Source organism: Eucyclogobius newberryi, unplaced genomic scaffold (genome assembly GCF_026437365.1).
Source record: "Eucyclogobius newberryi isolate DKJ021-1_F unplaced genomic scaffold, fEucNew1.0.hap1 SCAF_20, whole genome shotgun sequence".
In the NCBI taxonomy this organism is placed as follows: domain Eukaryota; kingdom Metazoa; phylum Chordata; class Actinopteri; order Gobiiformes; family Gobiidae; genus Eucyclogobius; species Eucyclogobius newberryi.
In genome coordinates, this window is record NW_027315835.1 from 16,350,070 (window position 1) to 16,365,783 (window position 15,714).

General features: G+C 38.7%; 1 protein-coding gene across 1 annotated transcript in view; it reads right to left on the reverse strand.

The window, feature by feature from the left end:
* Positions 1–15,714, reverse strand: part of pcdh15b (protocadherin-related 15b) — a 265,006-nt gene that overhangs the window by 151,576 nt on the left and 97,716 nt on the right. Inside the window, exons 10-11 of the mRNA XM_072456250.1 lie at positions 3,338–3,446; positions 1,200–1,312 (exon numbers count right to left, since the gene is read on the reverse strand). Of these exons, the coding sequence (XP_072312351.1) occupies positions 1,200–1,312; positions 3,338–3,446 (222 nt within the window). The remainder of the gene's footprint in view (positions 1–1,199; positions 1,313–3,337; positions 3,447–15,714) is intronic.

The following is a 15,714-nucleotide window of genomic DNA, read 5'->3' on the forward strand; positions in this document are numbered from 1 at the left end:
GGTTAGGGTTAGGGTTAGGGTTAGGGTTAGGGTTAGGGTTAGGGTTAGGGTTAGGGTTAAGGTTAAGGTTAAGGTTAAGGTTAGGGTTAGGGTTAGGGTTAGGGTTAGGGTTAGGGTTAGGGTTAAGGTTAGGGTTAGGGTTAGGGTTAGGGTTAAGGTTAAGGTTAAGGTTAGGGTTAGGAATAGGGTTAGGGTTAAGGTTAGGGTTAGGGTTAAGGTTAAGGTTAGGGTTAGGAATAGGGTTAGGGTTAGGGTTAAGGTTAGGGTTAAGGTTAAGGTTAGGGTTAGGGTTAGGGTTAGGGTTAAGGTTAGGGTTAGGGTTAGGGTTAAGGTTAAGGTTAGGGTTAGGAATAGGGTTAGGAATAGGGTTAGGGTTAAGGTTAGGGTTAGGGTTAAGGTTAAGGTTAAGGTTAGGGTTAGGAATAGGGTTAGGGTTAAGGTTAGGGTTAGGGTTAAGGTTAGGGTTAGGGTTAGGGTTAAGGTTAGGGTTAGGGTTAAGGTTAGGGTTAGGGTTAAGGTTAGGGTTAAGGTTAGGGTTAGGGTTAGGAATAGGGTTAGCCATGAGGCTATAACAGGCTTTAAGGGAAATGCCGCGGTCCCTGAAACTGCGCGGCAATTTGACCGCACCGCGGCTCTCCAGCCACGGCCTTTTTTTTTACATTAGAAAACAGAGTCCAGATGACTATAACTGAATCTTTTTTTACAACGTAGCGAGAAACAAGTACAGTGCAGGTACCTAAGGCTAAAAATAAACATACAATTGTGAAAAATTTACTAAACGCAAGCAATATGAACAAAATGAAAACGTTCTTGTTCAATGTCAATGTGTTTACCAGTCCATCATTTCCGGACAGACAATTCTCATCAACACGAGATAAAACTAAAATTGTCCAAAAAGGGCTGGGGGAAAAAAATCCTAGTTATAACTGATAGCAAAAAATAAATCAAAACAACTACAGAACAATACTGCAACATCTTATTTGAGGTCGTTTTTTTAAACATTTTCAAATATAATATTGAACATATTTGTCCTCTGAGACACCAGAAACCTTCAAAAGTCCAAAAAAATGTAACAGGAAATTGCTAAGTAAAAACACACCATGCCGTGGATGGTGAAAATGCTATGCAAATCATGTTTGGAAATACGAGCAGAATAAATATGAAGTGCCAACAGTTGGTGCCCCCCCGCTGCCTCTCACCTTTATAACAAGATCAAATCTGTGGTACAGCTCCCTGTCGATGGGCTTCAATAACAGCAGCTCTGCCGTCGTTCTGTTCAGGCTGAAATATTGTGCGTACGACTCCGGTTTTCCTGGGGGCACAAAGAAACGCACAGAATCACACATATGTCGAGGGTTGCATCAGTAATTGCTCCCTGAATCAAGAGGGTGAGGAAAGAGAGGCGTGGATAATGCTCCCTGTTTCCCTATCTCGGCTCTCCACAGGTGGTACGTGGACACATTGGAACACAGACACACTGAAGTACGACGCTCTTTTGAAAGTTAGCAGCGGTTCTGAGGGGAAATCAAGCAGTGGCCCGCGGGCACATGTGGACAGTCACGCCTCTCCAGGGAGCTTTTCGGGCTTCATCTTCTGCAATGACTTTACAGTAAGCTGGTTCGATTGGCTCCTGCTGAGAAGTGCTCCTTTGGAAGTTTGTCACGACCAACTTCTGCACACCATTAAAACCATTCACACCCAGCGAATGGCAATTTTTATCTTTTGAATAGCATGAAAACCCAACAGTACGGGAATGTTGAATCAGTTTTCAAAAAGATATTCAAAAAGGCTGTGTCTCAATAAGTCAGCACGTTTTCAGCATTTTCTGAGGCTCTAAAAAAAATGTTAGACATTTCACCATGAGTAAGGGTTGTTGGTTTAACTCCAAATGAACTGTTCTTTTATTTAATATGTTTACTGAATGTGCAGATGTGTGACCTTTGTGTGACCTTTGTGTGACTATAGTGTTGTTTTGTCCTGTAGATACGTCCTGCCGTGGGACTGAAAATGGAAATGAGTGAGAATGCAAAATGGTCATTAATATGTGTTGTCCCTTTACCAATTAATAAAACATGCAATTAAGTTTTGACAGCTTAGTTAAAGCTTTTTTTTTTTTTCTACGTGTAATACGGTTGTCATAATATGTTGAAAAGCCATTGTTGGATTGTCGTAACAGTAACAAAGTGAACACTGCAATTGTTACTAACCTTACTAACATCGATAAGTAACCAATAATGAAGCATAAGAGTTGATAATATGCAGTATGTGGTTTGGAATAGTCCGTTTCATGGCGGTTTTGTCTCCATGATCAGGACCTTGCTCGCTCACCAAACATTACACATATTTTCTTAATTCAAATCTAAAAACAATTATACTTTTAATTATATGGCAGATCTCAGTCATTCACAAAAAACATTTAGTGAATCCAAGTTTGTGAGACATGGCTACAGCTGGAGTAAACAAGAAACTACCTGCGCTTCATTAGTTCAGCTTTTTCTGCATGTATTTCACTTGCTGCGCCTCTACAATGCGTTGGGTTTGGATAATATCAGAAGCATTGGAAATATAACATTTTCAATCTTGACGTGATTGTCCTTGCATCGATGAACAGGAAACAGCTGTTGTTGTTGTGCGTTCTTTTTGTTTTGCCAAGTCTGTTCAACATAAAAGTTACCACCGCTGGATAAAACTGCGCTTTTTCACAAGCTCAAGTCAGCGTTTGGTGGGACGTGATTCATTTCTCTTTTACAGCTGCTTTTGCTGACTTCTTTTAATCTGTGTCTACGTTCTCTCATGTCCATCATCTTGTTCAAAAGAAGCAAGAATAGACTATGCCAATTGCAATAAGGCTTGCGATATTAGGGGCTGTGTACTGGTAAAAAAAATATAATAAATGAATGAATAAATAAATAAAATAAATAAAATAAATAAAATAAATAAAATAAATAAAATAAATAAAATAAATAAAATAAATAAAATAAATAAAATAAATAAAATAAATAAAATAAATAAAATAAATAAAATAAAATATATTTAAATTCCATTAAATACTGTGAGACCGCTACCAATTTTTAGTTTTGAAAAAAATTGGTACTGGTCCCATAGTATTTAATGAGAAAATTGTACTGTTTTTTGCGGGTCCAGATAATGATAACAAATGTGCAGTTAATGTGGTATTATCTAAGTACATGTAGCAGGAAGAAAGGCTCTCAGCTAAGTACTAATGACACACAAACTATTTAGTGTTTGATTAATTGGCCGTATCCCATTTACTTCGTATATGATATGTTTAAGTATTAGTAGTTGTCATGAGGTTCACACAAAAAACCTGTCTTACCGAGCAGGATGGAGTAGAGGATTCCTGGTCTGTCGGACGGGGGCTGGATGTTCTTGTCCTGGTCCACCGCTTGTATTGGTGGAGTCACATTCAGCGGATTCACCTTACTCTGTTGACAGACAAAAAACAAGCAAGATTGATTTAGCTTAACTCCTCTCCTTGTGTATGAAATGAGATGAGGCCGTTTCATTTTATCAGGGGAAACAAAGAAGCAAATTTGATCACCTTCCAAATAACACCAGGGTGGGTCTGCCAGATCCATTTGTAATAAAAGCACTTAGCTGTCCCTGCACCAAAGTCATTAATGCTTTTTGGCCCTCAGAGGCAACTGTTGTTGTGATTTTGGGCCTTACAAAAATAAATTGATTTGATTTGATTTGATTTGATTTAAAATTTTGAGCCGTGACTGGAGGAGCAGGGACTTAACACGATCAGGAAACATCAAAATCAATCGCAAATTTGATGGTCTTATCTGAACCATATAGAGACCACATATAATGCATACACTCACTCGAATGCGCATGGATGAATCGCATGGATACAGCAATTTGCTCTCAACACAACACATTAAACGCTTACATTGTTGTAGAGACCGACGTATGTTCTAGGAAATGAAAGCTTTTGATGTTCTGCTCCTTTTATAGCAGCTAGATAATTATTTCTCCTTACAGAGAAAATAATATTACACAGTTTGTTTGAAATTCTAATGGGATTTAAAAAAAAAATCAACATGGCTGAAATTATGGTGTCAAAAAGTGCATTCAAATATATGAACTATGCTCTGACAGAAGGTACGGTTGCTTTAATTCATGATTTGCTGTCTAAATTAGCCTTATTGAAGTTTTGACGGTTAATACATGTTTATCTAGTTTGAATATAACGGAAATGATTGTGTCAGAAAGAACAGTATATTAAAACATTGCAATAATACCAATATCACAACAAAGAAAGAACAGGCTTCAATAGTGTTTTCCTTGCAAATAAATACATGAAATGGGAAAACTGGTTCTAAAATGTGCAGTGAATGCAAATGGTGCTACACAAGATTCATTTTTTTAATAGACATAATGGGACACAACACATTAAGCTCTTTTATTGGCTGTTTGCTAGGGTAAAGCGTGTGGTCGGACCTCCACTGTGCATGTGTAAGTGGATGTGCGCAATAAAACGCTAGGTTGTAATGTTGACTTATAATAGTCCAATATGCTGAGGTCTGGGTGCACCAAGACCCCCCAATGGGACGAATATAACATGTCTGCGGGCTAAAATCCACAATCACAGCGGCTATAAAAACCCAACCAAGCGCACACAAGCAAGACATCCCCGAGTCCCTAGGGCCGCGCATACACCTGCCACGATACAATGGTTTAGGGGCCCACCTGACAAGCAGCACTTAAAACCCCCCACCGGCCATGGCACGAGCGATATCTCCCGCTTTTCTGTCAGAGAGCGGCAAGTAAAAGGAGTGGGAGACGCGGCCGGAAAGAAGAAGTTATGGCGGGTAATGAAGAGGAGTAAAACAGGGTCTAAATATATGGAGGGACATGAATCTGCCAGAGGTTATGGGTAAACAGAGAGCTGGAGATGCAAATGTAGCAAAGTGCATTGATAAAGCGCCGAGACTGGAGTCATTCTATCTCTGCCAACCAAAGTACGATATGGTTATTCAAGCCGTTTTAAATACTAATTATATAAGGAGGAATCCTGAAGTGCCCCGGAGCTGTTGGTAAATTGTCTTTTCTGTGTGGAAGGTGCTGCTCATCGGTGTTTAAGATAGCGATTTGCAAAAAGGTAAAAGACAAATCAAGGCATAGAAGTTCAATTCTTATTCAACTTTTGTTTTCTCCTGGTTTTGTACTTTTAGTTAAAGGATCTTTGGACATTTGCATATTGGGGCAGTAAGGAATCATTGAAAACTCATAAACTGGTTGAAATGAAATGTAAATTACCGTATTTTCCAGATTATAAATCGCACCTTTTTTCATAGTTTTGGCCGGGGTGCGACTTATACTTATATACTTATACTCTGGAGCGACTTATATGTGATATTGTTTGTTATTTTCACACTTGCAACCGCATTTCATACTCCAGTGAAACTTATATATGTTTTTTTCTTCTCTATTATATGCATTTTTTGGCTGGTGCAAACATCATTTTGACCAAACAATTAAAATGTTTTGCTTGTTATTAATATTTTTATTCTTTAAGTACTCATCAAGTAATCAGTTTTTCATTATTTGAGCCGTACCAAAATGTCTAATCAAATCATTGTAATTATCATTGTAATGAGCATTTTAATACTGCCGTTTCACTCAAGTGTCAATCATCTGTACCAAACCCTATTGCATACAGTATATACGAGGATATTCTTCTGTGAGCATAATCTCTCAGGGAGAGCGCCTGGTTAAAAATAGAGCTCTTAATGAGTGCCGTCGTGCCACAGTGAAAGAAAACTGCTATGGAAGTAACATCTCATGCCACGGACTTATTTCAGGTCTGAATTATGGAACATTTTCACTAGTGATATATAACATTGTATTAAAACACCAGATGACCTGCAGTACGGTCAAGTCACAAAATATACAGGTCAGGACAGGAAATGTTATAAAACAATGAAATGTGTTACACTCTAATATTCTGAATACATAAACTAAGAAAATGTCTGCAATGATTTCATATTCTTAATCATGAAATATGAAAATACGAGAGCTCATGAGATGGGATTGGTTAGGAATATAAATAAATTACTACTACTCACTTGCATTTAATTGACTGTTTTTCTTTTTACTACTTAATTAGGTGCCAAGAAGAAGCAGTAAACGCTGAGGTAAAAAGAAACAAATAACTTCATCTTTACCATTTCTGAAAGAGTAGGAATTAGAGGTTTCATTTGATTATACTCAGCATTAAACTATGTAACTTCTCAGGTGGCGGAGGGTCCGTCACTTGCTTTTGTAGATGTATTGCTGTGCTCAGTATGGACATTAAAGTGCGTATGAAAGGTTTTTACCATTTTCTAAATTTGACTATTATTTGATGTATTTATACCTGACATCACACTAGCGATACTCATGTTTATGCAGAATTTACAAAAAGAAACAACTGTTTAGTCTCTCAAAATGCATTAAACACAATAAAGCTGCTCTAATATATTTTCATTTGTCAAATAAAAAAGAAAAGAAATTCCCAGTAGTTTAATTAGGTAATTTAACTAGGTAATTCCCTAGTGTGATGTCATCACTTACAAACAGGAAGTGAATAAACCTAAAAATGCAGCTATTCTGAGATAACATTTGCATTATTTTTAGCAACATTTTAAATATATTAAACTGTATTTTAGTTCAAGGAGTCCTCCAACCTGTCATAGGCACTTTAAACTCCATGGCAACAAGAAGGTAACGCCACCAGGCCAAGTTAGAAGACAGATCTGCGGAGAGGCGACTCTACTCACTGCAAGAATGCATGATTTTCTTTTCTTTTCTGTCAATATTTAATTTTTTCAGTTTTAAATGTATAAAAACGGAACAAAACAGAACACATAACATGACAGAGAGAGCAAGTAAAGGACATAAAAGGGAAAAAACACATCCATAGAAGCTACGGCACTTAAGAATGCATGTTTTTTTTTCAAAGTAATGCCAGCGGTCAAAACACATAATTGGATAAATGCTGGGTACAACATCTCCATGGAGACAAGCCAGTTAAAAAGTGCATCTTTAACTCAAAATGACCTACAGTGCCGCTTCTGTACAGGCCCGTCATTCTTAAACGGGCTCATTTCCATCCTCTGACTCTCCACATGCATAAATTGAGAGAAATTGAGAGAAATTCTGGGAAAGATGAGCCAAACTGGGCAGGGAATAAAAGCAGCAACAGGTATCGAGTCTGCGGTGAGTGTGTGGGGAAGTGTGTTTTATGTACAGTAAAGCGAGGAGGCTAATGAGCAAACGAGCAGCAGTTGGACGGGCAGGTGGCTGATCCCCGGGGCGGTCATGTGATCAATCGCGGGGCCTAAGGGGGTGTGCGCGGGAACCAGGTACTGCACTTTCCAATACCAGTAATGAAAAAAAAACCTAAAAAAACAGCAGATGGTAATTTCTACAACGCACTGTCATCCATTTTGCCCCAAGGAAGTCATGCTTGTGCGAGTTTGCCTTTGAAAGTTTTGTCGGGGATTTTGTTTTCACGATGCAATCAATCGCCAAATGACTAAATGATCCGGAGCGGGTCTTGCATCGGTTGCTCAATATTCTGTTGCTTTAGTTCTGCAGTAAATGTCTTGGCTACTTTAAGTCAGTAAAAGGGCGGTAGACGAAGGAACATAACACAAGTAAAACTATTATTGCACTTCATTGCTTTCCTTACTTTTAAAGGTGCACTTTTAAATGTCCATTTTATGGCGGATCGCAGCTGCTTGTGTCAATGGAAACGGTCTTGCATTGCCTGAAATGTTATGCATTTGACATTTTTCAATTGCAGGTTATGCTATGGCTAACCTAAACCTAACAAATCAATCAAAATAACTTGTTTCATCCAGTAGGAACTTCAGGGACATAACACATCCATGAAAAGCATATTCATCAAATTCAACACATTCAACATATAATAAAAATTCTTAAGATGTCTGTTTTTTATTACAACCTTTCCATAAATAAGAACTGGTGTAGTCTATAAAAACGTTGGAATTATGCAATTTAAAAGCAAATTTCTGTTCATTTTTTAGTTATTCTTCTGTTAAAATCCAAATTGTTATGCAACCGATTGGGACAAACGTCTCACATGAAGGGCTGTGTAATTAATCTAATATTAAACAAATCAAGATCTAGGCATTTCAAATCATCTTTAATCATCACTATCCATGTCACTAAAAGCATGATGTGGTTTTCAACATTAAGTTTTGTGTTAAATTGCACTGATGTAAAGTCTGTGTTGTTTGTGTGCATTTAACTAACGATATATATCTTTTTTTTTTGTCAAGAGGAACATTGTTTATGCCATATCGACCCACCCACCTTGTTGCATTATTTGGCGTATTATTTCCATTTCAAGAGGTTGCAGCTCAGGGTAATTTTTTTTTTTTTTTAGTACGCCACACGATTGTAAAAAAAAACACGTCTATTTCTTGAAGTTTCGCGTAACAAGCCTCGATCTAAACTCCAAAACAAAAATAATTTGTCATCGAACAGTCCTTCTACAGCCGGCAGCTGAGTGGCCCCCGGAGTACAGTTTGCTGGTGTGCGCTGGACCAGGGCAGATCTGTGTGAGATGGCTCCGAGGTGCGGTCTTAATCAATCAGCGGGCGCCCGCAGAGGGGCAGAGGCTAAGGGAGGGCCCGGGTTCAATCAGCCACAGCTAATGGGTCACATCACACTGCAGGAGTAAGCATGTATTTAGTTAGGAAGAGTCTTGCTGGGCCAAACGCGATCTAATTTTTTTCAAATAGAGCATGGTAAATGAATGTCCCGTTGACAAAACACACACTGCATATTTTCAAATCTGCTAATATGATATGTATTAGTATTTTTGCCATGCCACCAAAAAAACATGCAACCAAAACGGCAAAAACAACTTGACACAAGCTTCCACCGGCCATTTAAAATTCTCCATCCATTTCAATACTAAGAAAAAAAAACTTTATACCAGAGTTTTTCCTTTCCAGCACAAAATAATTGGTGATATACTGTAATACCCAGGTTATTTAACAATTTGTTCATGTTGCTGCTACCTCATACCACCTAATTATCTATGCACTGGGTCGAGGGAGCAGAGACAATCAGAGACGCTGGGATAGGCCTGTATAAATAGGGCTTTGGGTGATTAGAGGTGTGGCTTAAGAGCAGAGGTGTGGTTGTGGGAGGAGTTGAGGAGGTTGAGACATGGTCACACCTCCTGAACCTCAGTCAACGATTAACAATCATTAACTACATGTTGTTTCACTAATATTACCATGTGGTTGCATTGGTTTTGATAAAGTGACATATGAATATTAAGAAACTAGTTGGAAAATGTTGGATTTTGTCCTATTAATGTGATTTTCTTTTTCCAGCATTGATACTTGTTCAAATGAGTATCTAGCTTTAGAATCAATTAGTATCTGAGGATAATTGACAACCCAAATGTGATTTAACCTTTCCAGGCAAGTTGGTCTAGTTTCCGTACATATCGCTCTCATCGTTTTACAATGTGGCCCTGGTTATATTTCCAATTAGGATGTATTTAATTATTTTTCTTTACAAGAGATGGCACTTTACAGGCCACAATGACCTTCAGAAGACTCTCATGTTCAGCTGTCGCCATGCCAACATGCCACTCAAACTTCACAACAGCGACCACATTCTGGACCCTCATGGCATCATCACATCTAGGAGTTACCGCCACACGCTGGGCCCCTCTGTAAAACATCACATTATCTGCTGAGAAAAGCACTTTGTTCATGTTCCAAATTAGATGTTGAACTTAATCGATTTACTGACACGAGGCCCCACACAGCAGCACGCAGCCCGCACTTCTGCAACTTCTTTCCGCTTTAAATAAGTTGTATGGCGTCTGCGGTGTTTATGGAAGTCGAGCTGACGCAATACAAATATCCAGATGTTGTCATTAAACGTTCAATATGAATTATAACAGGTAAGTGACACACATAAGTGGCTCCTTTTAGAAGAACAGATTGGAACGCGTTTGATGGATGACCTTCCCCCTGAACATAAAAGTGTAGTTTCTCAAACATGACAAGTGATGATGCAGATAATGAGACATACACAATAGCAAAACAAGCAGACAAGCTGTTAGTGCCAGTGCTGATAAACAGCTACTGACACAGGAGAAATAGGATCACGCCGTGAGAACACAACCTTTTTTTTTTTTGATAAATCAGGGCAAAACATAATTCATATTTATGTAGATTTAGTTTTATTATAGCATCAGCGTGGTTAGTTAAAATTTGACATGTGTGTTGGTGCTTACAGGCAACAAGGAACTTTTTGAATAGTTCTTTCAATAAGTAGACAGTGTGGTCTCTTGTTTTTCTCTGTTTGAAAAGTCCCTGTGGAGAAGTGACCCTATTATATTCACCGCAGACGAGTGCAGAGCTTGTGCTTAGATTTGGGAACTGTCCAACATTTTTTAAACTAGTCAGAAATCATACTTTTGATAAATTATTTACCCCACCCATACAACTTATTGCCAAGATGTGTTTTTGTTATTGAGAAAGTCATTTGTTGTTGACTTTCAAGAATGTAGCATGAATACATACTTTACTTCTTACTAGTACTGAAATACCAGAGAACATGTGTTTTGGAAGGATTGTAAAATGTTTTAAAATGTGGGACTATTGACTTGTACAAGGTTACTGTGGTCCAGTTGTGAATGTAGGTGGGCCTTGAACGTATGTGCGCTCACGGATCTGTACTTATGTAGTAGTACACTATCTACGCTTCTGTGTCTTCTTCATTGTGTCGTATATAGTGTAGCAAATTGTATAATACACATTTTTGATGGGAATATTTACATGTGCAATTTAGGGTAGTAATTATTGTTGCTAATTGTTGTAAATATTGATTTGATTTTTTGTACAATGTTGAACCCACACCTGTGTCTACGTGCACCTGAGGAAGGCCTGACAGAGCTGGAACGTGTCGGTGCGTTGTTTTAATTAAATAAGCCATGTTTAAATCAAGGTTTTTAAACTTCAACTTCGACCAGCCAGTCCCTCCTACATTCTGTTCAAAGTAGTGGTGTTTGGACATGTTTGGACTGGCTGGTCAGGCAATCAACCCGTTTGAGTGTCTTGTTTTTTTCATCTGCCACTTGTAAATCTGGCAGACTAAAATTTTGATTTTTGCAACAAGGGAATCCACCCACCATCTCAAAAGAGCACCTGACTGGTTTAAAACCCCTTCACATCCATGAGGCGCTCCCCAACTTTGTTTTAATTTAGACAACGGGTGGTTTGGTCATGCTGTCACTCAAGAATTGTGAATAATTGTTAAATTATGCCCTTTTTTCCTCACAATAAACAAATCAAATCAAGATTTATTTGTACAGCACCATTCATACGAAACGCAAGAGTGCTTCACAACCACAACAACAAATAAAAAATACTAACAAGTACTTCACAATATACAGAATTTCAAAACATAAATACTCACATTAAAATATGTTAAAAAAAGTACAATTTAGATACAATTATCTCGAAATCTAGAAATATGTTTTTTAACCTAGATTTAAACATTGTGGAAGTAGGGGGCCATCTCACAACTTCAGGAAGTCCTGACTCTGGGCACCAGCAGGAGGCCGACCCTGAGGCTTGTATGGCACTAAAAATGTCTGAGATGCACTTTGGTGCTAGGCCAGGGAGAGACTTGTACACAAGCAGAGCTGCTTTAAAGTCTATTCTCTGAGCCACAGGAGCCAGTGCAGAGACCTGAGAACAGGACTAATGTGATGGTACTTCCTGGTTCTAGTCAGGACCCGAGCAGCAGCGTTCTGGATGTTTTACAGATCGTTTGGAGAGGCCAGTGAGCAGGCCGTTACAATAATCTAGCCTACAAGAAACAAATGCATTGATTTGGCTGTTGCTGTTCAACCGGGTCTAACATTACTCCCAAATTCCTCACTTGATCTGACAGTTTTATAGTTGGGACCGGAGATAATTGCAAACACTTTCACTTTGTTTCTCTGGCCCAAAAACAATAATTACTTCCGTATCGTCTGAGTTCAACTGAGGGAAATAGTTTTGCATTCAAACACCAATCCGTTTGATGCAATCGTCACACTGACATTTGCTATAACGACATCCCTCACCCAAAATAGAAGTGGTACTGTTCAAATACAGAAGTAGAGGTAGAAGTAGTGAGAATTAGAGTCCTTCCACCTCTGACTTTCTCCCATTGTAAAAGTATCTATAGCTGCCATCTTGTAAATCCTGCCTCGGCCCATCCACTCACACAGCTCTCCAGCCCACGCAGAGTGCAGCGCTGCTGATTTAGTACCGAGTGTCTCCTGCGACCGGGACAGAAGCGTGCGTAAATGTCTCAACAGTGGACAGATAAGACGGACCTGGACAAAGATCTCAGACGCCACAATAATAAACGCAGTCCGAGAAGCGCTCTGCTGCCTCCTAGACTGCACCGTGAGAGGGAGGAGTGAGGGGGCGGGCGGGCGCACTGCGAGTTACTGTCACCATCACAGGCAAACAGTGTGAAGAGGAGATGAATGCTCGGCTAACTTGTCACATGGAAAGCTTTTTTTTGTTTTTTTTTTCTCAAAAGCCTCGGCGGTGATGACGGTGTAATTTACCAAGTCAGGAGTGTTTACAAGAAGAGAGATGAATGCCTTTGCCTTTTTGCAACTGCGAGAGAAAACAAATTAGAAATGAAAAGTGCGTGTATCTAGGTCCCAAACATGTCTTGGATCTGATTACACGTTCTTGAACAAAGCAACTCAGCCGGTCAAGGTTTTTTTTGTGGTTTGTGTTCAAGGTAAATGTATTCAAGTCAATGGATTGTAAAGAAATTTGTGTTTGAATAAAGACAGATGTTGTAGGTCCAATTTATAGATTGGAGAAATCAAGCCTGGGCCAGACATGCACTCGCAAACTAAACAAAATACAGAGAAAACTGCTTGATTCAAATAAAGAAATGTATTGATTTATCCATCTAAAAGACCGTACAACCATTATAAGTTGTGAGATAACAAAGCTAGCGCGCTTCAGTGTTTGTTGTTTCCTTCTAGGATGAAGCGACTGCCTTTGTTGTTTGTTCATAACATTGCACATCTAGTTTAAATGCAAGTCAAAACTGTGTTATTCTTATTTTGTAAAATGTGATGCAGTGGATCAGAAAAATGTTTTGAACAGAAAGTTGGCTGACTACAGTTTACTCCAGTTTAGATTTATGAAAACACTGAGACGGCAGGATCTACTTTCACCTTTTTATCACTTTTGATATTTTTTCTAAGCTTCAAATTGGATTAATGAAGTTGCATTGTGGACTGTGTGCGGAGAAATATAGGAATGGATACAAAGACATGGGCTACGTTCACACTGCAGGTCAATTATGTAAATGTTTTGCCCATATGTGACCTGTCTTTTCAGGACAGTGTGAACAGCACAAATCAGTTCTTTTCAAATCCAACATAGGCCACTTTCTTATGTAGAAATAAATCTGATATTCATCCGTACTTTTAGAATGCTACTCCAGTTCATCCGACATGAACATCATCAAAAGGCAACATTTCTGTCTTCTGAGTCAAAGTGGAGGGAAAAGAAATGGCAGACAAAGGAGCCGAAAATTGTCAGTGGAAGAAGGAAGATGTTTGTGAACTAATCAATATACGGTGTGACAAATCAATTCAGGCTAAAATAGAGGGCTTGTCCTGTAACTGGGCGGTATTTAAGGAGTTGGCCGAGCTAGCGATTTAGCGCTCGTGTCTGTAATGCCAGCGGAAAAAGAAAAAGCCTTGGACACATCAAGCTGCATTCCATTCACACCGGACACAAACGTCAATTGAATGTTTTTGACAACCACATAAAAAAAAAATCTGATTAAAACAAAACAATCCGATTTGGGCTTCATACCCTGTAGTGTGAACGTAGTCGTAGATCTGATTTTTTTCAGTGTGAACAGCCCAATTCAGACTTTTTCAAAAGCGACCCGGGCTACTTTCATAAGTGGTACTGAATCTGAATCAGTCTGAACAGGTAAGTCACATTTATCTGACGTGCCTGTTAAATGTGACTTGCCTGAAAATGCTACAAGAGGTTAAAACATTCCCATAGAACGACCTCGAATAGACGGAAACATTTAAAAATACAAGCTAAATAAAACAAATGAAAACTGGAAAAGTCGTGAATTAAACAGGTGCACCTTTCAAACACCTGCCAGTCGACAGCAGCAAAGCTATAAAATGCAAAAAAGTGAAGTTTTTCACTGAAATGGTTTTGTAAAATTGACCTTTGCCAATCAAAAATAGTCTGAATAAATGATGCTTCCTCTTTATAATCTGTCTCAAAACACTGTTGCGTTCACACATGAAAACACATTTGAGTCACATTTTATTTGCATTGTGAACCACCTCAAAAAATCTGAACTGAGCGTCAAGACCTGCAGTGTGAAAGTAGTAATGAGTAATGAGTGGTTGTTGTTGTTGTTGTTGTTGTTGTTTTCTTTTGCTATTCCCCGTGTTTGCATCCTGCACTTCCTCTTAATTGTCAGCTGCAGTGGCGGTGTTGACTGACCACAATATGACGGAGCAGCTCAGAGAGAAGAAGAAGAACAAGCAAATCGTGCAAACGCGTGTAGCGTCAAGACTCATTGTATATTTCGCAAACGCGAAATATACAATCGAAAATCATTTATCGACTTATAGTTACATCATGAACTGGAGCAAGCGGCTCAATGGAACCGCCTTGATGTTTATTTTATGTCCAGTGTCTTATACACGTCTCTCTTTACAAGGACAACTGTGATATGGTGATTATTCCTATGCATTACCACCAGCTTTACCAGAGAAAATGGCCGAGCTGGATATTTGGGGACGCGCACACCTTATTTAAAAGCAATGAGGTCTGAAAAACGGCCAACCGCAGCTGAGCACGGATTCATTTTTAATGCAGTCCAAATGAGTTTTATTTTTGCGGGGATTTCAAGGGAACTGACAAGCCATTTGATGAATAATGTATAAGATTACTGAAAATTAGTTTGGAGCACACACATACACACGCACACGCACACACACACACATGCACACGCAGAAGTGGCTCGCAATTTCAAACTTTGATATATGGACGCGTTACAGAATCTGAAAAATTGAGCAGAACAAATCGTATTAGACTAATCCAAACTTTGATCTAAGTTAAACCCAGGTATTTCTGATTTGCTGACACATCGATCTTAAACAATGCAGCTTCAAGTACGCTCCAACGCTCCAATGTCTGATTCTGTAAACAAAATGTACTGTAAAGTTATGTATTTTAATTTCTTCTGATCACATAAGACTGAAATTAAAGGTGCACAATGTGCCTTTGCGGTGCTTTGCCTGGAATAATGATTAAATAAACCTTGAGTATAAATAGTATAAGTAATAAATAAATAACCTTGATACAGGTGACAATGAAAACGCAAACTGTAATTGAATAAATGGACTATTCCAAGCCAAGTACTCGCATCTTCATGGAGACATAGTGCACTTTTAGATAATGACAAGACAAGTCTGGACCTCCTAAGTACGCACATAAATAATACTCATCATGGCTGCCTTCGCAGAACACTGATAAAAAATGGATTTCTGTAATAAATGTTGGTCAGGAATTTACTTAATAATTATCATGCACATTGTATTTAACATGGATCTCAATTTAAACATCAAACAGCCTGGAT